The sequence below is a fragment of the Ixodes scapularis genome, unplaced genomic scaffold, assembly GCF_016920785.2.
Source record: "Ixodes scapularis isolate PalLabHiFi unplaced genomic scaffold, ASM1692078v2 PGA_scaffold8__174_contigs__length_109621045, whole genome shotgun sequence".
Taxonomy (NCBI): Eukaryota; Metazoa; Arthropoda; class Arachnida; order Ixodida; family Ixodidae; genus Ixodes; species Ixodes scapularis.
Genome location: NW_024609883.1, coordinates 92236609 through 92259909, shown reverse-complemented (window position 1 = coordinate 92259909; position 23301 = coordinate 92236609). Strand labels below are relative to the sequence as shown.

The 23301-nt window shown below is 47.1% G+C and overlaps 3 protein-coding genes across 6 annotated transcripts in view; 1 reads left to right on the top strand and 2 right to left on the bottom strand.

Annotated features, from left to right (window-relative positions):
* The window catches only part of LOC120850655 (sushi, von Willebrand factor type A, EGF and pentraxin domain-containing protein 1), a 34549-nt gene extending 27790 nt beyond the window's left edge, over positions 1 to 6759 (bottom strand). The window contains exons 1-3 of one of the 4 annotated variants that reach the window (XM_040498765.2): positions 6351 to 6759; positions 5546 to 5610; positions 4425 to 4625 (exon numbers count right to left, since the gene is read on the bottom strand). In XM_040498765.2, the coding sequence (XP_040354699.1) occupies positions 4425 to 4625; positions 5546 to 5600 (256 nt within the window). In that variant the 5' untranslated portion in view covers positions 5601 to 5610; positions 6351 to 6759. The remainder of the gene's footprint in view (positions 1 to 4424; positions 4626 to 5545; positions 5611 to 6350) is intronic. The other 3 variants (XM_040498767.2, XM_040498766.2, XM_040223246.3) reach the window with 3 other exon arrangements.
* LOC120850649 lies at positions 462 to 4036 on the bottom strand. The gene is made up of 3 exons (XM_042286726.1): positions 3536 to 4036; positions 2767 to 2909; positions 462 to 1343 (listed from the first exon to the last, which is right to left on the bottom strand). The coding sequence occupies exons 1-3, from the start codon at positions 3725 to 3727 to the stop codon at positions 1247 to 1249; spliced, it is 432 nt and encodes a 143-aa protein (XP_042142660.1). The 5' UTR covers positions 3728 to 4036; the 3' UTR covers positions 462 to 1246.
* Positions 6760 to 8420: 1661 nt separating the features above from the next.
* On the top strand, positions 8421 to 21619 carry LOC8040665 (protein lifeguard 4). The gene is made up of 6 exons (XM_029986352.3): positions 8421 to 8733; positions 12110 to 12218; positions 13381 to 13486; positions 14456 to 14489; positions 17234 to 17351; positions 19374 to 21619. Exons 1-6 carry the CDS (start codon positions 8625 to 8627, stop codon positions 19624 to 19626), a joined length of 729 nt encoding a protein of 242 aa, XP_029842212.2. The 5' UTR covers positions 8421 to 8624; the 3' UTR covers positions 19627 to 21619.
* The last annotated feature ends 1682 nt before the right edge of the window (positions 21620 to 23301 follow it).

The window sequence follows — 23301 nt, the reverse complement described above, 5'->3', positions numbered from 1 at the left end:
CTACGCGCTCGAGCTGAGTGACATCAGATTGCGCGCGCTTCAAAATGCATAAAAAAACGATTGGGCGGAAAAATGGCTGAGATGTCACCACTCAAGCAAAAGCGCGCGTGTGTATGAAGGCACTCTAGGCAATAACGAGGACTCGACTGTGGAGTGTTGTCACGTGCCTGGCTCCGATGCTCTTATTGGGTCACAATGTTTGCCAATTTACCGAGAAACGGAGTATAGTGTCTCACTTGTACACGCTATAAAACAAATGAGATGCCAGGTGTAGCAACTCTCGCAGCTGTAGCCCTTATATTATTCTTTGCTATGCTGTTTGGAAGAATACATAAAAAAATCAGTTTACAAAGCCGAATCTAATTTTTTGCCCTCTTGCATGTTACAAAAATAAAAGCATCACGCCTGAACACCAACGTCTGTCTCTAAATTATTCCTTGCTGAAATGAAAAATAAATATACTGTGAATATGAACCAATACAATCTCAAACAGGTGTAAGAATGGATACGATTCAATAAACAATTATTTCAATCTGCAAGCTTGAAATCAAGTATGTGTGTGCATACTTGACCCTGGTCTTTCGACTATTCCCCGTTGACACTTGTTCTCGAAGGATAGGGACTTCGTCGATTTCACGGCAGTTCAAGCATTGGTCAGGCAACATGCTCATGTTTATAGTTTCGGCTGTGCTATAGGAATAACAAAGGTGAGTTGTGTATTGCTGAGTCAAAACAGAACTCTCAGGTCTAAAAGGCTTCTTAAAAATGCACTAAATCTGGTTTTGACTTCATAATTACATGACTCGAACATAAACTACTCACTTCAGCAAGTCTAAGAATTCACAAATAATCTGTGAACATGTATTCTGCTTTTATCTTCATTCACTTATGAAACTGATTGCTTATATAAAATATGCAATCAGTCTTGCACACCTCCCCATTGCGAGAAGGAAAAGGGAGATTCGTTGGCTTTTTTTTCTCGCCGGAAAGCAGAAAAAGAAAAGGAACAGGTTTCAATGTGCACATTACGTTGAAGTGGGACAGTTACGGAAACAAATTCTGCATCTTCAATATTCATGAAGTAGGCAGATTACTTTCAAGTCATAAGAGGATAAAGTCAGAAACAACTTCAGCTCGCCTTCAATCAAATTTTCCCTTTAGATCCAGGGACGTTTCACCTTCATAAGGTCATCAGTACCAATTGGCATCCATTCAGGACTGTAATGGTAGATGTACAAGCTTGACCTCAAGGTCGCAGTGCCCTCCTTTCATCTGCTTGCAGTGCGACCCCTCGTGCACTTGGTCCCAGATGGTGAAGCTGGTGCTGGACAGGATGTCGTCCCCTGTAAAAGAGTCGTCCCAGTAGTCAAACGATACGGTTACACCCTTGAGCAGCGCATTTGTCCTCCCATGCCATTACCAACTGATAATCAGTCAAAGCCTATTTTTTTAAGCAACAGAATGCATAAATGAACATGTCTATTCCATTCCCTTTGTACCGAGCACCTGCCAGCATCCAAGGGATGCAAATAAAAATAAATAACATTGCATTATTTGCTCTTTTGAGACTCCTTGAACTTAAACCAACTTAAACACTACCACAATTTTAAAGCTGGGAACTTCGAGGACACCTCTCCATATACCGAGATTACATGCTTGTCCCACTCCTGGCTTGTCCTCATCCTGGCTTGTCCTCAGCAGGGTTGGCCAGCGTGTCCTCATACTCCTGGGTTTTTAGTCTTGGAAGTTAAAGCTTTGGTTTTTGTCATTGCTTGGTTGCTGGTAGATGCTGGAGGAAGCTTGTACTGTTACTTTGAAACATCAAGTTTACAAATTGAACACTAACCCGTATTGATGGTTGGATACAGAAGCTAGATTTGTCATGTCAAGGAGGTTGTCATAAAACAGTGGGCACGGGACTGAAATTAGCGGCGGAGTGAGCGACCGAGGCGCATTCGGGAGTATCAAAGAAGACGAGGTGTGCGAGTTTTGCGCGAAAGCAGGACGATCGGCCAGAGATGTGAGAATGTGGCGTCGAGAGAACTTGAAACGGGCTGACTGCATGACTGTTATCTGAGCTACATTAACCAGAGGAGAAGAGAGAGTAACAAGTGAACAACACTCTATGGCCAAGGAGGTAATTGACCAGGTTATTTCACCCAAGCATCACAGTAGTCATTTCAACGACCAAGAAAAATACATCCAAACATCAGCACAGCAATAACAGCAGCGAGCCAAGGAATCGGGTTGTGTTTATGTTTATACAGTCTCAAACTTGATCTGCCTCAACGGGCGATGAGTCTCCCAGCTGTAGATGACCGCTAGCCTGGGGCCCTTAACGTGCATCACGTAGCAGTGATACACGACCGCACGCCAATTCAGTGCTCATCCAGATCGAAACGGGCAAATGTGGGGATTGAACACACGATTCTGGGTTCTGCAGCGCGAGCTTTCACTCCACATTCTCCGAGCTGGTGCGTGCAAGCCCCCTCGGCCACCAATCCCGCAGTGCCAGGGAATAACATACAATAAATGACAATGGTACAGTGGTCTGCAACAGGTAGCTTTTCAGTGCCTTGAGAAACCAGGTTGAGATCACGTGACACTTTCCTGCCATATGTGGCTTGCAAAATAGAGATGCATAAGTCATAAAGCAAGTAATAATTTGATTTTGTTTTTACTAAAGACATCAGCATCTGTATTTGGCTTCCACAACTTCTGAAAGCTACCTCTGAGTGCATAGAGTGGTTTCTTTCATAATCTTACCTCCATGGAGAATTTCCCAGCTGGTAACGGGGCCGTGAAACGCAGACCCCCTGAAGTCGCACAGGCGCCGAGGGCATTACACAGGGCCCGCAACATGTCCTCCGAGCAGAGGGCCCTTTCAGTAGCCCGGCAGCCGGTGGATTCTGTTGGAATGATAGGGTAGGGGGAACACAAGCATTTGCAGGTTAACGGACCTAAGAAAACTAGTAGGCAGGTACGAAAACATGCTACTCGCCCCCGCAGCGTTTGCCTCACTGGCACTTTATGGTGAAACAAATCAGCAGCGAGCGACTGATGGAACACGCGTCAGAAGAACAGTTCGTCTTGAGTTTAACACCCTAGGACGGCGCTTTATCGCGCGCGTAAAGCATTGGCGTAGCCAGGTTTTCTCGGGGCCGGGGGGGATTTCGGGTGCGAAGTACTGAACACCCCCTCCCTGGCTACGCCACTGGCAAGAAGTGACATCGGATGTCACTTAGACACGGCGCTATCACTGCTAAAATAGACTACCATCGAACACCGAGTCGTGACTGCGAAGTTAATGACCCACATACAGATATCCTACCACACTATCTGTTTGGACAAGTGGCATACAATCTGTCGCTGGGGGGAAAGACTAAGAACAGACAACTGCGCACTCGGCTCGGTCGTACCACACCGATCGCCTAATCCGCTGCTTTTTCGTAACATTCCGTTTTACTTTGCTATACTCCTTTCACGTGCAACTGTTTGTGAATGATGCGAACTGTACAGAAACGACGTAACTCACCTCAGCGAGCGCCATGGCGCGGTTCTCCGGGTTCCAGCGCTGCGGGAGATCGCCCTTCGAAAGCTCAGCAGCCCGTTCAGCTCGCCGAAGAGGGCTGTAGCTACACTTCGGTGCTTCACGGAGACACCGAGACACTTGCTGGCGAAAAGGGGTCTCCGCCAAAAAGTAGAAAGGCTCACTCGCGTCGCACATCACCGTGCTGACGTTGGGGGGGCTCACATCAACATCTCACCGCCGAAGACCGGGACGCATATTGATGCTTCGTATGCTCCCAGGGTAAATTCTTTCGCGTCAAACGAAGTAACGTACATTTCGAGGTATTTCCGGTCTCTTTTTTCCGTATGCCGCGTCTTCGTTCAAGCACTAGCAGTGGATTTCCGAGAGCCACAGAAAAGGCCTTCCGCAATGGCTGCGGAGAAAAGACGACACCGCTTTGTTTACCCCCGAGCTCCCGCCCGGAGCCATCCTCCAATCAGAGCGCGGCGAGGTGACGTCACGCCACCGGCCTGCGCGAAAGAGCAGACGGCTTTCCCTCCGTATACTCCACCTCACTAGTTGCGTGAAGTGTGGTGGAAGATAAAGGCAGTAAAAAAAGGAAAGCCGTTTTTGTATGAATTTTTTAGTGACGGGCTAATCTCTCAGTGGGATGAAAGCAACTTCTGGGACAATAAGAAGGTTCGGCTTAAAAGAAGTGTTTCTCCTTCCCCCTCTTCTCCAAATGTTTGGGTTACGCTCTTGGCTCTTACCCCTACGGTAAAAGCTGCCATGTACTTTGCCTCCATCGCTCATATTGGCACGAAGGGGCCGTAGCATTCGCTTTTTGCCAGGTTACGGCGAAACGAGACTGTGTCGGTGATCCAATCGAAGCACAGTAGGCGGCGCCACCCACCGTGACAGCCGAGGGGTCGTGCGTTGTCCAGCTCCCAGACAGTACCGCGGCAGGTGGCGTTGCGGCGATCGTTGAAGGGCCGGTAGCCATGCATGCACTTGTAAGTGTGCACCGCCCCGTTCGGAAACGACTTCTGTGTGGTGTGTTCCGGCATCTGGTTCAGCCTCGAGTCCGTCAGGTTCTCCGGGTCACAGTCTCCGGCTGGTGGCCAAAATGCGACGCAATGTCGAGCGTTACGTCTCCGATCGACCGAGAGCCCCCAATTTCACTTCCACGACATGGCCAGGCTAGACACGCTTTTACCCTCGCCCGATCAAAACCAGGGAGAAGGGGGAGGGGCGGATAAAATGTGCCAAATCGTAGGTGCCGACATTGCTGGTACCGAGAGGAAGAATTAGAAAGTGACAAAAAAGCAAAAGAAAAAAACAGACAATATGCCAGGTGTGTTCGTTCTGCTGAAATGAGTTGAAGCTGTTGGAGTGCCTGTCAACTTTAATTATTTTTATGCAGTGCACGATGCCGGTGTTTTCCTCGTGAAAGAGTTAAAAAAGAACCAGGCAGGTACAAGCCTTACAGGTGATGTTTTGCTGCTCCTTTGTAAGGTATTGTTAATGGTAGGGGACCACCACTGTCTGTGTCTATGCCTGAGCGTTCCTAAGCAACCAAAATGCATGAAATTGTTTCCTCTAGATTATTAATAATGACTATGCTAAAACTGCGGTGGTGATCATCCTGGGTTTACTGGTGCAAAAGCAACTACCGTAATATACCGAGCATGAACTTGTATTGCATTAAGAACACACCCCCTATTTTTAAAACATCCGAAACATAAGCAATGAACATATCAAGTGCCCACTCTAGGAAACCCCAGGTTGAAAACCTATTATGATGTTCTGCAAAGCACTCCTTAGGTTATGATGATAATGCGATTCATGCAAAGGTGCAACAGAGCTGGCCAAGAATGACCGTTGTCTTTTGTCCCCCTTGTTCCCCTTCTCCAGGGATTATTTCCGCCACTCCTTAGCTGTCGAGCCTGTAAGTGACATTACTCAATAAAAGCCTGGGGGGGAAAAGTCTCCCAAAAAGTAGAAAAGAAACATAAAAAAAAAAAGCCAGCATACCGCACGGTGGCAGCAAAACCAGGAAGGGCAACCAGAATGTCAATTTCCATACCATGCTGCAGGGCCTGAAAAAAAAAAAAAAAAGACGGATACATATTATAAGTGCACACAGCCTTCAAAAGGGGCTTGCAGTTCTGAGCACTGGATGCTTCACTGCATGGCCAGGGTGTGCACCACCTCCACTCGGGCACTGTGCCATCACCATTGGTCAGGGCGTGAGTGAGAAAAACCTCCAAACCAGTGAAGACTTGTTTGCTCAATATTTTTTAACTTTGTCTCATTGCCGATTTTTAGTTGTGTTTGCGTTTTCTATATGTGTGGTTCACTTAGGATGCTCAAACACTCAAGAGAGTGAATGCATCTCATGAGAAAGAACCCCTCTCTTCTCAGTGATCCAAAGCAGCAGGTTGGGTTCGAGAGAGAGGATGCATGCTCAGAGACCACCGTCCCCCACAAGTGCCCGAGGCAGCCAGTGACTTCACTACGAATGTCCCCAGGACGTCCATGGCACATTAGAACATATCTTAAGGGTGGAAGTACTACACTATATACGTGTGCTGCCAGGGTGCCGTTCAACATGCAGGATCGAGCAGCCCTTGGTTTGGGACAGGTGAGGGCACCACCCACTGCCACAACCCCCCTCAAGAAGAGGAGGGAATGGGGTAGCAAAGGCTACTTTCCTTCCCTCGATCCTCTTGTAGACGCAGCCTAAACACAGCTCTGCCTCTGCTTCATGGGGCCCATATTTGGCCCATTTGACGCACAGTTTTGACTGGTGACACTACAGCGAAGGTCCGGGACTTGCCTTTTCTTGGCAACTAGTCGGAAATGTGCCTTGAGCTTTCGCGATTTGACGCAGCCGAGTGCTCCGGGCTCCGCTTCAGTCCATTCTGCCAGGTACCCGTGGCGTGCGAGCCACGCGAGTCTCAGGATCCACACAAATAGAAGGTCCCCGCCGACCCTCGGAACCGATCAATGCCTAATCGGAAGGTGCCCCGAAAACGCCACCTTTGTCATTCATCTGGAACCATGACGACGGGAGACCTCTCGGGTCATCGCCGCCTTCGCTGATGCATATCTGACGAGGTTTTGACGCCGTAACCGTTACGACCACGGGGTGGTGGTGGTTACGATGTAAAAGGGCGGTGCTGGTTCAGCTGGTTCAGCTGGTTCAGCCAGTTCATCAAGCACGAGCTTGGTGCAGTGTTGCCAACCTATTTTTCGAAAATACCCCACGGCAGCGTCCAGAAAACCCTACATTACCCTACGAATATTTCTTATTACCCTACGTTTTACCCTACGAGGCAAATCTTTGTTCAAATAATACTGTTGCATGGATTATGATGATACAGGTTAATATTAATACAGTACAAAGCGACAGGGCACGCATACACGCGCATACCTGCGTTATTCTAGAACACCATGTTGACATTGCTTGCATCTTGCATGTGCGCTGTGTAGCATCAGCACCACAGTGATGTAGCGAGCGCACAGACATCCCCAACCAACATGTTTAGTTGATTTGCCGTGAAATTAAAAACTGGGCTACGCGGAACGAGCACTCGCGGCGTCAGACAAGGCGGCTCATTACAAAAGGAGGCTAATCCGAACGGTATATTAGCTTCTTTGGGTGTACCGCCTAGGGATTCGTCAAACTAAGGTACTATTTGGACAAACTAGGCTTTTACACCAGGGGAGGATAGGAAACCGGCGACCCCTCCGTATTCGCTAAAATGTCATTCGAGGAAACGTCATTGTTTCGGCTTCGTTCGCTAAAACGTCGTTCGCTCAAGTGAATGCCTCCAGTCCCCGGGATGCACTCACTTAATCAAATGACGTTTTAGCGAACGCCCACGTTTCACCGAATGACACTTTAGCGAAAGGTCGGACGCCGCGAAGTGGCGTTTTCGGGTGGGCCAAATGGGTTAGCATTTTTGTAATGAGCCGCAGCAGACTGTCGCCGCGAAACGGCGTAAGCGCAGCGCGGCCCCCGTTCTTCGCTACAACGTCGATTCGCTCAGATGTCGCTGTTCGCTAAAACATCATTCGCTCAAGCGATATGGACCCGTCCTGGTGGGCTCGGGATGGTTCCGCCCGCGGTGCCACGTGTTTCGCAGGTGTAACAAGGACCGCCGGATGGACCAGTCATCAGAAAAAAAAAATTGGCGGGACCATTTCCACTGGGAAGATACCTCTTTTGGCTCCAAAGTTCCTAAGCGCAACTCCACCTCCTCCCACCTCTCCCACTTGCTCCAGCTCTCCAATCCTCTCCAACTTAGGGAGCCTACATACTCCAACTTGGTGTGTGGTGCTCTCAATTAGCACGTCTTGCAACTTGGATTCTTTCGTTTTGCATGATGTTGTGGTGTGGCAGCACACGGGTTGTAAAAATATGCAAAACTTGCGCGGCAGCTTTCTTTTTTTTTTTTTTTTTATGCTCGCCGTACTCGCCGTTGAAGAAGCAACGTCTGACATTACCCTACTTTTGGCGGGGAAATGGCCGGACGGCCCTACAGCCCTACAATATACCATAAATGCCTAAAATACCCTACAAGTAGGGTAATTACCCTACGGTTGGCAACACTGGCTTGGTGCCGTCAAATACACTGGTAAAGACTAGAGCACTATATGTAAAGACTGGCGCCGGACAGTTCGAATCGGCCGCGTTGGCTGAAGTCCTTATGGTCCTTATCGTCCTTATTTTCACGTCCGTGACGTCACGCCGACGTTCTAAGTTTTAACAAGTTTTTAATAAAAATTAAATAAATAATTAGAGTTAAAATAAGTGTTTCTGTAAGTTATTATTTGTAAATAAGGTAATAATTTGTTTTTTTAGTAAATTATTTTACCGGATGGCAGCGCTACAGTACCTAGTGTACCTAGAATAGTCAAATAGTTGCGGAGGTGGCGAAGGCTAAAGGTTCCGTTTTCCAGTTTTCCGTTAAGCTGCGGCAGCTGCGCTATTTCGCTGGCTTTGCAGTATTTGCCCAGTTCTCTCGCTTCGTTCGTGTTGGTTTGTGCCGTCTGTGTAACAACCTAGTGCAGCTAACCCGAGAAGCCCATTCCCAAGCAATCCTCAATGGCGGACGTGAAGATTAACGTCGACGACCACTCCAGCAAGAACTCGATCATGGACGACTTCTGCTACAACAACAACGTCTCCAAATCCAATGTTTACGTCAGACTAGGCGAGTACGCACACATACGCGTCCGTCGCACTATCCTGAACGAGTCTTCATCTGTCGGCTCATACCAGTCCGTAGCCTAATGCCTGCCCTCTTTTTAATCCGGGACCGCGGCCTACGTTGCCTAATCCAGCCCCGCTGTCTGCCATCGAACACCGCGACGACACGACAGCGCTGCACTGGAGTGCCAGCTAATTTTTCTTTTCGGAAGTTGAAAACCTGCAGTTTGGTCGAATTTTCCGAAGCGCGGAGTTTGTTTGGTATATATCGCAGGCTGAAAATGTGTGCAGTAGTTGCTTGACGCACGTTATAGGGGCCCTGCAATCATATTTAAGCGTCTACCTTTTTTGCAGTCTCCACGTCTCTTGGGGTTCGGGCAACCCAGCGGGCACAGAGAGTAACTAAGTATCAGTGCGTCATATTTTAACTGGTCGACACGGAAACCTCCTCAACCTACGGGGGCGACCCGCGGTGCTGGAAGCGCGCGATATGTGACGTCTTTGGTCCTGGGCTTACTACTGGTCAGAGCCACTAAAAGCTTCTTTTTAGTCGAAATACAAAATATAAGTGGCGCGAACCGTTTCAGTTATTCATAAAAGTAGTATTTGTTCAGTATTTTATATCAGAAAAGAAACAAATGCAGTTTAGAAGGTACGGAAAGAAGAAATGACCCATCGACATACCCGCCACCAAGTGGTGGAAAAGGCGGCGCATACTAGAAAGGTGTAGTGGGATCAGGCACCAACGAGCGTAGAAAGGTCCCAGATGTATGCGGCGGCTCTGCGGTCATATGGATTGGAGGATCCGACCGGTGCCGAGTGTTTCCAAGGCCTTCGGCAAGCAGCTTTAGCTTGTGGTTTGGCCCTTTGGCAGTATGGCAGTGCAAAGCTGGGCTCCCGTTCTGAACTGGCCGCACTGTTTTATTTCTAGTCTCGCATGCACTTCGGATTTCATGCATAGCACTGCGTTTCCAAAAGTCAGAACGTGCTTTAGTGGCGCCCTCTCGAGCCGTCAACACGGAGTGCGGCAGCTGTGAGCGCTCGCTGAACTCACTGCCTCTCCTCTTGTTCACGGCCACTCAAGCAACCAAGGACGTCATGAAGGAGGTTATTTTTGCTTGTCTTTGTAATTTTAATTTGCCTATAACTTTTAAAATAAAGCAAAATTTGAGAAAAGAAAAGTTTCATTAAGTTACTACGTTCAGTGCGCTCAGGTTCGGTGCAAACTAAAAACCAGTACAAAAGTTCTTCCCAGGGCCCCTTTAAGCCCTTGTCATGTAGTGTTGTAAAGTGTTGAGGGTTAAAGTCGCAGAAATTCGCGGAGGGGGGGGGGGGGGGGGGGGGGGGGGCGGGACGGAGGGGGGCGGGCGGGAAGGCTGGTTGGCTGGTCGGCGTTGAATGCTCTGTGATTGCCATTTGATTGGTAGATTCCTCCTCTCCATTTGCCTCCTCCAGCGTTTGCTCTGCTAAAGTGGAAAGAGTGAAAGACATTGTGGGAGGACTTTGTCTCACTATTCTTAACCTGCGACAGACTATAAGTGGCTATAATTTCCGTCCTCATAAAAGAAGTCATGAAAATTTCTGGTGCAGTGCGAATTGTGTGCAACATTTTGCCTGCGGGTCATTTTTAGTCGTCAATCTGAATATGGGTTCTTGTCCATGCTGTGTTCTGTCACCCCGCACGTCTGTCTGAGCCCCGGAAACTATGTTTGTTAACCCTGCTGTGTACCTTCGTCGGAACACGCGCAGTTTGTTGAAGGTTGACCTTAGCAGCCTGCTTTAATTATTTGTTGACCAGAAGAGTAACGGTAACAGTACTTTTTTAAGGGCGAAGCTCCTTAGCCTTGTCCGTCCGGCATCCATGCTCACATCAATTGCCATCCCATCTGTCTTCTTAAAAAAAGAAAAAATGTTTGTGCTGTCGACAGGATTCGAACCTGTGCGGGGAGACCCCAATGGATTTCTAGTCCATCGCCTTAACCACTCGGCCACAACTGCGGGACGAGTATGGGGCTCTGAGATGTGGTAGTAACTCAAGAGCTGGGGATGTCATGGATGAAACGCATGTAGCCGCTCAGCGTCTATGCAGGGGAGGGCGCTGCGGCCAAATGCGTATATAATCGTGTTAAACTTTGCATGCGTTGGCTCAACGTTTGTAGACAAGAAGGCGCAGCGGTCAAATGCTCAAATGCGTATATAACCATTTTCCATAGCGCACATTCTCTGTCTGACATGGACCGTTGGCTTAAGCGGTGGAGATGCGTTCCCACGGCTTCTAGCGGATCCAAGCTGATCCGCTAGAAGAACCGCTGGCTCTGCATTTCACCGACCATAAAGCAGTAATAATTAAGTCGAAATGCAACCCGGAACTCAGCACTACCTATGAGCAATAAAAAAAAAATAATCAGCACCATCAGCACTACCTATGAACAAATCAGTATCATCAGCACCACCAGAGCTTCGCCCCAATCAACATCATTCACCACGTGGAGATGCGGTCATTTTTTTTCTTCGGTGTTTAGCTGCTACCTGTGACATACTTCCTCAATCGATATCGGAGGGACAGAATGCAGCACAGACCTGCGAGACATGAACTAAATTTAAAAAAAAATATACAAAGAAGAAAGCAAAATGATGACAGATGTTTTAATAACCAGAGTACAAGGTAAAAGTCTAGGACACATGTGCGCAAAATCAACCGTAAGTGCGCGAACGTCAGAACTGAAAAATGTAGTACCACACCATTTATCGAAAAACTAGCACACCTGGAAATTTGTTGCACGAAAATCACGGATATGCTTTTATTGAGATTGTGTCTTCAGTTTGCACGCAATAAATACACATACCCTAAAATACAGAGCATCGGCTCTTTCCACAATAAGTGCCCACCCCTTAATTTTGTAACATTCGAAAATTGCCCAAGAGCCCATCCTCCATTTTTACATGATTATCTCCAAATTTTCAGTGGGCACTTGCTCAGGATTTTACGGTAAATTTCAACAGTAGCGTGAAACAACCTTTGCATGGTTTGATTTTGAGATAATTCTCACACACATGTTTCAGTCTTTAGTGTTGAAAGTCAGAACTATGCTTCGAACGACATGATAATTTAAGTTTGTGCGCAATAAATACACTTATAATATTGAGAATAGTGTACAACAATTTTTTTCGCATCTTCTTATTTTTGTCTGATCCTTCAATGGCCCCATGTTTGGGGGGGGAACACTGCCGGTTCTCAAATGGGATGTGACATAAGTGGTGACAGATGCCAAGCAGTGGCCAAGAGAGACTTGGCTTTGGCTCAGCCGTACGACACTGTTGCATGCCGTGCTTGCCCCGGATCACCGGCCGTGTCTCACTCTGGCCGTCTGCCTCTGCAGGATTCCTGCGCAAGGTGTACGGCATCCTGAGTGTGCAGTTCTTCCTGACCACGGTGATCACGGCCATCACCATGTTCACTCCGGCAGCAAAGCTCTACATCAGCCAAAAGTGGGTTCGGCCGACATTGTTTCCACGCATTACTCACTGTAGTTATGACTGGAGCAACTATGGTAGAGCCAGAGCTATGGCCTTCCATTCCTTTTTACCGCCAACTCCTCATTGGTGGAGAAGGAGTCACATGCACCAAATTTTACTACAGCGCTCGCGGGAAAGTGTCCTTGCGGAGCGTCGGGTTGGGGACGGGCCTTCTCTTTCGCTCTGCGTTCACGAAACATAAATTTTACACTGACGTCCGACGAGCGGGGAGCTTCTCGGACCTTCGGATATCATGTGCGTCACTTAAATGCATGATTAAATTCTTTTTATGACGTAAGTGCCGTTTGAAGGCAGCTGTGTACAAACACGCTACTCAACCGATGACGAATCGCACAAGCCTGGGCGCTTCCAAGGACTTGGGATATGCATGACTGCGCATGCACAATGAACCGCCACCTCGTGTTGTCGCACCTACCGCGGTACTTGAGTAAAAATTCTGAGACTATTGTGATACGGTCTCAAGCGGAGCATATATGATTATTTTAGTTACAAATAAATTGCCCTATCACAGTGTTTGGCAACCCTGACTTGCCAACTGTATTAACTTGGCAAGGAGAGGAAGAAGTATAGTGGGCATTCACTGGCAGTCTTAGCTGAGTTGGCGGCTGCTGAGCACATATGCTAAGAAGAGTTTCCACGATGCTTTAGCAACGTGTACCATATTTATTTCAATATAAGGCGAGGGGGGCAGTTGAAGGACCCAAGAAAAAGGAAAAAAATCGTCATATTGCGATACTGAGCTTCGAATATAAGGGCTTTGACTTTGAGACTACGGATTTGGGAAAAAAGCGTCGCCTTATATTCGAATAAATAAGGTATACCTTGCCATCGAGATTACCAGTCGTAGCAGCCTATAAGTGTGAGCACGTTCTGAGCGTACACCGCGACTATTGCACTCAAATGTGGCATCCAGAGAATGCTCTTTGAGGGTGGCACTTTGTTGAACTTGTGCTCCACATAGCCCAGCATCTTCCTTGACGGGCATAATAGTTGTCGACGTGAAAAATGGAGCACAATGCTCTACTTTGTGCGATTTTTGGGTCTCGAATCATTGTTTTTGAATTTCCTCAACGCCACGCGGTGCCGACGGTGACCAAAGGCTGCCTTTCTGCAGCCACTGGATGGTGACCGGGGCATTCTTCATGTCCCTGATCCTGCTGGTCCTACTCATGGTGAAGAGGAGGCAGACACCGACCAACTACATCCTCCTCACAGCCTTCGTGAGTCACGTTCGCCATCGTCTTTGCACTGTTTGCAATCACCTCTCGTTCCCGGCTCGAGGGAACGGTCCATGCTCACCGGAGGGGCCAAGGAATAGTTCTCGGGCTCGATAAATCTGTGAATGGACGTTTTCCAGCGAGCTTCCGTGCACGCATACTCCCTCTCCCCCGGCCACACTTCCCGCCTTCGCCAGTTTTGGAGTTCTCTGTGCCGTACGACCAACATGTTCGGCTTCTATCTTTTTGTGTGTTTTGTCTTTTTTGACGATTCTTTTTCGAGCATCCGTAGTATTCCGCATAAAAAAGCAACGAAAACCAGTATACAATGCCACGATGCCCATGTGTTTTGATGGGCGGAGGCATCTTGGGCTGTCCTTCATACGTAGTTTGCAGCAACTTCCCAGAAGGCGCTCGTTACTCGAGATAGGTCCATTGGCCCCCGCTGCTGACACAAAGCAGCCTTTGCTTACGTTTCATAATATTTACTTGAACAAACACGAGCGGATTGGATCGCACAATGCCACGGAGCTGCCGAGTCTCTCATGCAGTGACGACTCCGTGGTAGCACTCGGCTTTCGGTTCCATCTAAAGTGGCCCTAGCGGGCGTCTTGCTCCGGGGAGAGCCCTCCTCAACGTTGCCAAGGTTTCTCAGTCTTTGGAAACTGCATGCCGCTCGTGCGTCGACGTTAAGCTATCCCGTCGAGAGAAGAAGAAAACTCTGTCCACGTGAGAATGAGCAGAAGGACCAGATTGGCGATTCGTTCTGGCTCGCCACATTGAGCAGTGGGCAGGAACTCGTGCCGTGGTTGCGTAGGTTGGGCAGCCACAACACGAGAAATGGTCGAAGACGTCTTTCGTTTGCACTGTGGCGTAGCTTGGGCTCTTGCTGCATGAAATTACGATGGCCCCGCCACGCTTGGTTTAATGTCAGTTTCGGAGTTGTTTGATCTCGTCTTTCTTTCGTTCCAGACCTTTGTACAGTCTTACACCGTGGCAGTTGTGGGTGAGTGGTTTTTGCATCCTTTCTTCTCTGCCCTTGGACACTTGTGGCAGCTCACGACTTATTGCCTTATAATTTCTCGTGATCTCTTGGGACGAGAGAACGCACTGACACCTTCTATCGGGTAGTCGTGGGAGTACTTACGGTTCCTCTTATATGTTTTATTTTGTTTCTTTTTTTTGTATGAAAATTTTTTCACAATGTACAACCCATTGTCTTAGGTTGTGTATATATATATATATATATATATATATATATATATATATATATATATATATATATATATATAGTCCCATAAAAACTGAAAAGCTTTCACTCTTGGGAAATGCAGTTCCAGGGCCACCTCACAGATGGTGCCAGTGTGTTCTCTCGTTGTAAGAGACCGCTAGAACTGGGTCATAAACAGACGCAAGTGTTTGAACTTGCCTTTGGTGTTCAAACAGGCTATTTCCCTTAGAGAGTCACCTTTTTTTTTTTTGCAATTTGTAAAAACGTACCATAAATTTGCGCAAACAATTTCTATTGATTTAAGTTAAAAGGTGCACATTAATAATGTTTGTAGGAGGGCGCATAATTCAATGTGCAATTGAATTATGTGCTTGTAAGGCAACAGTTTTGCTCATCTCTGGAATATGCATCTGTCATCTGACATTTATATGTTCCGTACCAAACGAATCAACTTGGGCTTATTCAATGAAAAAAATAGTGCAAAAAAGACGGGTCAAAAGGCCATAGAAGAACACAGGACACGCATTCATAAAGTTGAGTATGTAAAAGAATTATTGACGGAAGCCAAGCTACCAATCTTGGTGCTGCAGAGAAAATTTGAAACATTGATTTTGATTTTTGCAAACTAATAATGGAAATTCTAATATCAATTTGAGTGACTGCATACAACTTCTTGGACGAAGGTTTTTCAGGGTTAACATTGTCTTAAGTAAAATCTTTTAGTAGTCTTTAAAGGAGCTGTGCAACGATATTAAATTGGAATGTTTTTCTCTCTAGACGAGCTTACCGGCACACCTGGGACTCAAGGATACTCACACGCAACGCCATTGGCCAAGAAACTCCTTTGTTGCGGTGTAATTTCAAGGACAAAAGCGATCATTTTCATTCAATCTCTCCTTTGCAAAATTTGATGACGTAACTCGGGGATCGCAGTACACCCAAGTGACGATATCTGAATGCAGTTCATAGATTGGACCCGAGCATTACGTGGGCACTCGACTTGGGCTCGGGACAATTGCTAGCTCGAGGAGCATTCGGGTTGTGACCCGTGTCCAATCGCTGCAACGACGACAACAGCCGAGCCATAACAATGTCTGGAACTCAGCGCGTGTCCTGCGCTTTGCCAACCCCAGCGCGTGGCTATGATCCACACTGGCGGCATATAATCGGCTCCAGATCACGTGGCCGCCTGTTCTGGCTGCGAGTTGAGGGGGTGAACGCTGCTCGTTTTTCTTAAATTTTTTTCTGGGACTTCTATTGCGTGGGGTGAAAAACGAACGCGTGTTTCATAGGTCATTAACGTTAGGGATCCGTTTTAAGCGGTATTTGTGCACAGTACAAAAATTGTTGCACAGCTCCTTTAAATAATTTTTCTGGTTAGGACAACGAAGGAATGGAATGATTTGGGTGACAATATTTGCCCATGATTGATTGGAAAGAGAAGTCTAAAGAAGAATGCATGGTTTGATTTGTAGTCCAATTTTTGGCTTTAGGCGGCATAAGGTTTGTGGATGTTGGCAGCACACTGAATTGAGTAAAGATGAAGTGATGCAACTAGACCTTTTCGAAAAATCCCAGGGTTACTCGCAGAGAGGGGAATTGTGGGCTTGTTCTGATGTATGCCTATGATTGCTCGAATGCCTCATATCCTAGAAACAGCTCGATCATTTCTCTCTTATCATTAGGAGCTCAAAAGGCATAAAAGAAAAAGCAATCACAAAAGGAGGTCATCACATATTTTCTTTTTGCTTGCCCTCTGCCTTTTGAAATTACAAAATGTTAAACCAGCGCCCACTTCGTCTTTGATTCCTGGATAATTTCATGTGCTCTGCATTGGAACGTCAGACAGTGGGAGTGCCACATATTTCTGAAAAGGTCTATTGTCCACCTTTTTCATACTTTGAGACAATTTCAAGAGGTTTATCCCAGAATAAACTGCACGCCCTGGCCGCAAGCCCGTACTTCGGAACAAGCGAGCATCTGAGGAGACGCTCGAGTCAGCAAGGCTAACCCGAGAAATGTGCCTTGCAGGGTTCAGTGGATCAAATCTTCACAAAGTCTTCAAATTAGTGGTTGGGACCGGTAAAGGGAGGCCCTACGTGGACTTGGCAGTGGGCCTGAATGTTCCGACCATATTATTGGCGAAAGTTTGAGAAACAACCCGGAGCCTCGTTGTTGTAGTCTGTGTTACGTGATGGGCTGTTGACGGACGGCCGAGTACCTAAGTCGCAGGGTAGGCGACGACCCAGTGAGAGGAACCAACGGGGGCCGCAAAAGGCCGCACCAGGACGAAGTAGTGAGACATCCGACTCTGACAGCTTAAAATTAAGATAGACAACTGAGCGAGCAGTGCATGCTGCTGCTTTTATTCTTGGATGATGTCACATGCACGCTTCATGCGCGTGCCAGGGCAGTGGCGCCATCACGGAACAGTCCACTAGAGCGGATTATTACTCCCCTGTTCTCCCGGGGGCTACCAGGCGTCTTTGGAAGATGACGTCGCCCCTTCTTCGTTGCAGTGTCCTTCTACGACCAGATGGCGGTGCTCCAGGCGTTCCTGCTAACGCTGGGTGTGACTGTGGGGCTCACGCTGTACACCTTCCAGAGCAAGCGTGACTTCTCCACGTGGGGAGCAGGGTGAGCCACACTGGCCGCTTGGCATTCTGAGTCCCGGCACTTTTTTTACACCGTGCTCGGTCAAATTGGAGAGCAACTGCGAATCTCCACCGATTTTTTTGTTATATTTTTGTATTTTCGTTGCTGGAAGTTTGCTAGACACCCAATAGACCGATGTCACCAAGCGAACTGCGCAGGCGCGCGCATTCCGGAAGTGGTGCCGCCGCCATGCTACTTGTAGTCATCCCTTCCCGGTTCCCCGGCTACATACAGCTGCGCGTACGTACATCATCATAAATTATCATTTGGCACGCCCCGGTACCACCTTGAATCTCTTGCATGTTTTTTATTTCATAAGATTGTGTTGTTTGTGATGCCTTACTTTTCTCAGCAAGTGCAGAAAAGCAGTTTCAGTCGTCTTATCGCTTTAGAATCGCTTTGTCGTCTGCTTCTTCGTCTTCGTGAACGCGTGAGCCCACTGCCGTTCACGGGGTAATCCCACTGCGGCCGCGGAAAAAACAAAACAAAACAACGGCGCCACCGTACTCGAGCATTCCGACTCCTCGGACGTCTCAATTACCTTGCAAACAAGTGAACATCTAGTGCATTAGCAAAGACCAAGAAAATTCGATGGACCATTGGCTCGGTGTAGCACCACGGAACAGCATCAAATGTGATGAAAAACTGAGCTTGGTGGTGCTCAGTCTTGTGCATAACGTTTAATCAGCCATCAAGTAAGAGGAACTAAATAGACTTCCTCGGTCAGCAATAGTTTTCTTAAAGTTGTTTCATTCTGGTTGACAGCCCGTGCGACAGAGTACAGATGAACAACGGGAGAAGCCTGCATACAAAGAACTGATCTACAGAAAGGCCATGCCTGACGCGCCGTAATGATTGGCATCTATCAAAAAGAAGCAACCATGCCAGATACCTGAAAGCTTGGGGTGGAGATGATTTTTCGTGCACAGTTTCTATTCAGTTCTATTTTGTTTGCGCAAGATCCGAACGCTAACAGTCTCCCGACGGGGGAAGCTTTTTTCTGCGGTCTCGACTGGTGCTAGTGCAGAATGGATCAGTAACACCAGCCTAATAGACCACCACACAATGGATGAGGTTCGTTTGTTACATTTTTGGTGGTAAGTACGTGTTGCACTTCTAAATTTCATTATATAATCTTTTTGCGTTGGTATGAAAAAAAAAAATGAAGGCTGTTTCCGAAAAAAAAGTTGTTTTATATCAAGTGGTGCATATCGGGAGTCGCTGCTCTTTTTTAGTGATTGTCCTGATCTTTTGAAGCACAGTTGTGCTTGAAACATGTCGTCGCAATAACAGTTATAACCACCATAATACACCGAGTAAGAAGTGTATTAAAAACGGCTTCGCAAAGCAGTGCGGAGGTCCTGTTTGAAATAGACCAACTAATAGGCCGCTACGGAGCAAATGGTCAGAGAGATTCCAGCTTACGGAACACCTCGGCACGCTCTATGTCTCGTGCCCTGTAATCTTACATATTTTAGCTAACGTGCAATAATTGGATATAAATTATGAAGCAAATCGCGAAAAAAATCGTAAAACGCTATTTTTCCTGCCGCTCTGTCTGGCTCTGTCGACCTTTCTTTGCCATGCTTCTTTCTTGCGAAACGACATAATATCCGAGGCCTTTTTGCCTGGTGCTGTTATTATAGTTCCGTGGCATACAACATGTGAAGCCACCGATTGAAAACCATGAGTCAACACCTGGCTAAAAGTCTCGTGCTAACCCGAAAATTTCCAAACGCCGGGCGTACAATGCGCGCCGACGCCGCCGGAAAACTGGGGAGAACTACAGGTACCAGAATGCACCGCGGCAGCGGTGGCGTCGCGCAACTCCTCGTGAGATCGGTCTATTGCCATCTAGAACTGGTTATTTTTATCGACTAAAGCCCAACAAACAATATGCCGTCAAAAAGTAGCTTCTACAAAAAGCATGTGAAATCTCGCTTGGTGTGACGACGGCACGTAGGACACGTCGTGGTGAAGGACTCCTGTCTGGGGCTGTTGCAGGCTGTACGCCTTCCTCATGGTGCTGGTGGTGGGAGGCCTGCTGCAATTTGTGGTGGCCAGCAGCCACCTGGAGCTGGTGCTGTCCCTGGCCGGGGCAGCCCTCTTCTCCTTCTTCCTCATCTTCGACACGCACATGATCATGCACAGGGTGTCGCCCGAGGAGTACATCCTGGCGACCATCGAGCTCTACCTGGACGTCGTCAACCTGTTCCTCCACATTCTGCGCATCGTGGGCGAGGCCAGGAGGCACTGAGGCCCCCCGGCAGAGGGGCCCTCGCGGGGCAGAGACCCCGGCGCGAAGTCGGTACCACGTGGGCCAGGCGGAGTTAACCCGCTTCGTGTGCAGGGTTTCCCATGAAGACATTTACGAGGTCGTCGTTTTTCATCGCAAAATTAAGCTACGCATTGCCGAACGCCCATTCTTCGCCTAAATGCAGCTCCGGCAGTCTGGACCAGATGCTAAAGTTTCAGAAGTAGCCGTTATTTTGTTTAAAAGTTACGAGCAATTTTTTGAAATTTTCGATGGAAAAATGGCGGTTGACGGAGCCCTCAAATACGCGGAGCTGAACGGCGCCGGTTTTACCGAGAGCAGGCTTCATTTTTTCATTATAATTTTCAGAAAACGACGTAACTTTTGAGTAAGTTAACGGTTAGCTCTGAAACTTTGGCATCCGATTCAAACCGAGAGCGCTAAATTTGGGCGGGAGCTGAGCATTCGGCAATGCGTCGTTTGTTTTTGCGGTAAAAAAAAACAGAAAACCTCTAAATTGTTGTTTGGGACACGCTGCAAGTCGCATAAGTCATGTTTACGTGCTACCCGACCGTCATTGAACCTGAAAGGGAATCCAGATGAAGGGGTTTATTCGATGAAAGTACGGAAGGAAACGCTCTTGTCAGCCGAATGTTGAAAATAAAACCCAAAATTTTCCTCTTAGTTTGTTAAATAAAAAATTTAAAAACATTCTTACGGGCCATTTAAGTTTTTGACTAGGAGAACAGGTGCAAAATCAGTATGATTTTTTTTACTCCCCTGTTTTCCGTCAATCAAAGACCCATAGCAGCATTTTTATTTTTTTGCACTGGCACTCCACATTGGTCTAGAAGAAAGTTGTGTTTTTAGTCATAACTTTTAATTAAAACAAATTTGATATATTCAAAAAAACAAATGCACCAAAATACAGCGTTTTAGCACAGAAAACTGATCTTAGGAATTTTTTGTTTTAGTGGGTTAGATCTACTTGGCTCTTGCTGTATGTACCGGTGCACCCATTTTTCGAGGGCACACATTCTCGTAGACGCTGTACGGAACATCCGGCTTGGCTGGGCCTGGGACCCGACACTGAAGCACCTGCACTTCTAATTTTCTAGTTTTTGTGTGTGCATCTTTTTTTTTTTTTTTTTGTTCTCTTATTAAACGGTTAACCAAGAACAGTTTTCTCTCGTGTGGTATAAAGCCCCTTGATGTGTTTGCAGTTGTCTTACAAGTAATGTCAAGTGCGGCAGTGCAGGTTTTGGAAAGAGGGTGCCTTGTGGCCAGTAAATAAAGAAAAACATTTGTCTCGCGTTCAGGCATGCTCAAGCATTCGGATTTCAAAAAGCCTTTCCGGCTTTGGTGGCTGATCAATTCCAAGCACCGTTTCATTTTCGCTTTTTTTTTTTTTTTTTTTTTTTGGGCAGTTGAGAGCTTTTGCAAACGTCATTGATTAAAGTGGGTCGATTGGCCGTAGTTTGTTGTAGGTTGCACGCCTCGCAACGAACGAGGTACGTTCTATGCTTGCATGTAAAATCGATAGTCTGTTCTTTTGATGTGGGAGGCTATATAATTCAGATACTGTATTCTTTGTTACATTGTTTTGCAAAAGTTTACGTTCCTGTTGACACACATGCATGGCTGCGCCTTGCATGTATAGTTGCTCAAGGCCGATGAAAAGAAAAACAATTTGGAGTAGCCACTGTCCTTTCTCTTTGAGGAAAGGTCTCCCTCTGAGCTCCGAAGTTTTTCATTAATTTTTATTTTTATTGTGGTACACCAACTTGAGAATCGGTCTATCTAATCCTGTAACGTCGCAGTCTTTTGTGTTTTTGTTTTTTTTTGGGGGGGGGGGGGGGGGGGGGGGGGAGGACGGAGGAGGAGGGGGAGCGAGGGAGGGAGGGGGGTAGATGCTGAAGTTCTATAAGCCTTTTCCTTGGCTATGCCACTGGTCTGGTCCTATGATAAGAACAATAAACAGAAATCCTACCCTTTTTTCTGCCTTGTGATTACGGAACTCGTACAACCATACTTTGCCGGGTCATATTCAGTTTGTCTTTACAGCAGAGGCTGTTAGGGGCTAGTTTCCCCAGGATCGTGTCCCCTGCAAAGAAAATAAAACACTGGACAGCTACCGCCATCTATGAGCGACGGCGGCAACCAGACAATCGGCTTGCCGGCCTTGCTCAGAGATGGCGACAACCTTTCCAGCCTTTCCACTCTGGTTTTCACCAGAGTGGAGAGGCTGAATTTCTCTAGGCGTCGTCCTCGAGGTCGTCCTGGAGGTCGTCCTAAATGTCGTCCTTGAGGTCGTCCTAGAAGTTGTCCTGAGGTCGTCCTAAACGTCTTCCTTGAGGTCGTCCTCGAGGTTGTCCTCGAAATCGTCCTAGACGTTGTCCTCGAACTCGTCCTCAAGGTTGTCACGGAAGTCATCCTTGAGGTCGTCCCAGATGTCTTCAAAATCATCCTTGAAGTCATTTTTGAGGCCGTCCTAGACGTCGTCCTAGGTGTCATCCTTGAGGTCGTCTAGATGTCGTCCCTGAGGTTGTCCTCAAGGTCGTCTTAGAAGTCGTCCTAGATGTCCTTGAGGTCGTCCAAGAAGTCGTCCTTGAGGTCGTCTGACCATAGTACAGCTTCGCTGGTCTTCTTTCTTCACCAGACTGGAAAGGCTGAAAGTTCTTGGTGCCGTTGTATTTATTGATAAACCTCTTTTTCTTTTTTTTTGAGGGGAGGGGTTGTGGATTGTAATAGAGAAGCGCGAGTGTGAAGACGTAGCTCGTTGATCGAGGACCCTTGAAAACAAGGCAAATGACTGGGAGCAAAGGTTGAGGAAATTGAGTCCTTTTCAAGTAACAGAGTGGTATTTATACCATGAGTTTGGACTGTATCGACGTTACAGAGCTTGGCGGTTCTTGTACCTTGGAAACAAAACAAAAAAATGTATAAAACGCCAAATTAAAAAAAAAAAAAAGTGTCTGAACTTTACAAACAGTAGCTGCAAGCACCACTCCAACGGCTGTTGGCGAGTGGTTCTTGGCATTTTCGGAACTGGACGTCGAAGATGGCTGGTATGGGCACACCAGGACACTACCTGTGTCAGTGGTGAGATGTAGTTCGTCAGTAGCAACGACGGCGCACGGAAATCGCCCGTTTGTCCCTTCAAGACTGCATTTATTTTTGTCTGTTAGTATGGGGTACAGCTGGTGCAAATCACAATGGGCCGCAAACACTGGCCCTACACCATCAAGCGTTCTGGGTGCCTGCGCGAACTCCCTTGCTGAAACAACCGAAAAATGGAAACAAAAACATAGCATGTGATAGGTGAATCAGATTTTTTTTTTTTTTTTTCATGAATTAAAATCTTAAAGGGGCACTGACACCCCAAAGGTCGTATTTATTTTTATTGTCTAAAACGATGCAAGTTGCAGTCATAGACACGCAAAAAAAAAAAACCGCATCGCGAAAAAAAATTTTCCCGCGCGCGCGCGCGCCTTTTTATTTTTGGCGTTTGATTTTCCCGCGTCTCGCCTCCTCGCTTCTTTTGATCGGTGACGTCAAAAATCAGGAAATTTAGAAGCTTTGTAGGCGACATCTCTATAACATTTAATTACGGCAATCCTAAAACATGTTTTTTAACGCAATTGCGAACGCACTACGGCCCTTCTTTTTGAAATACCA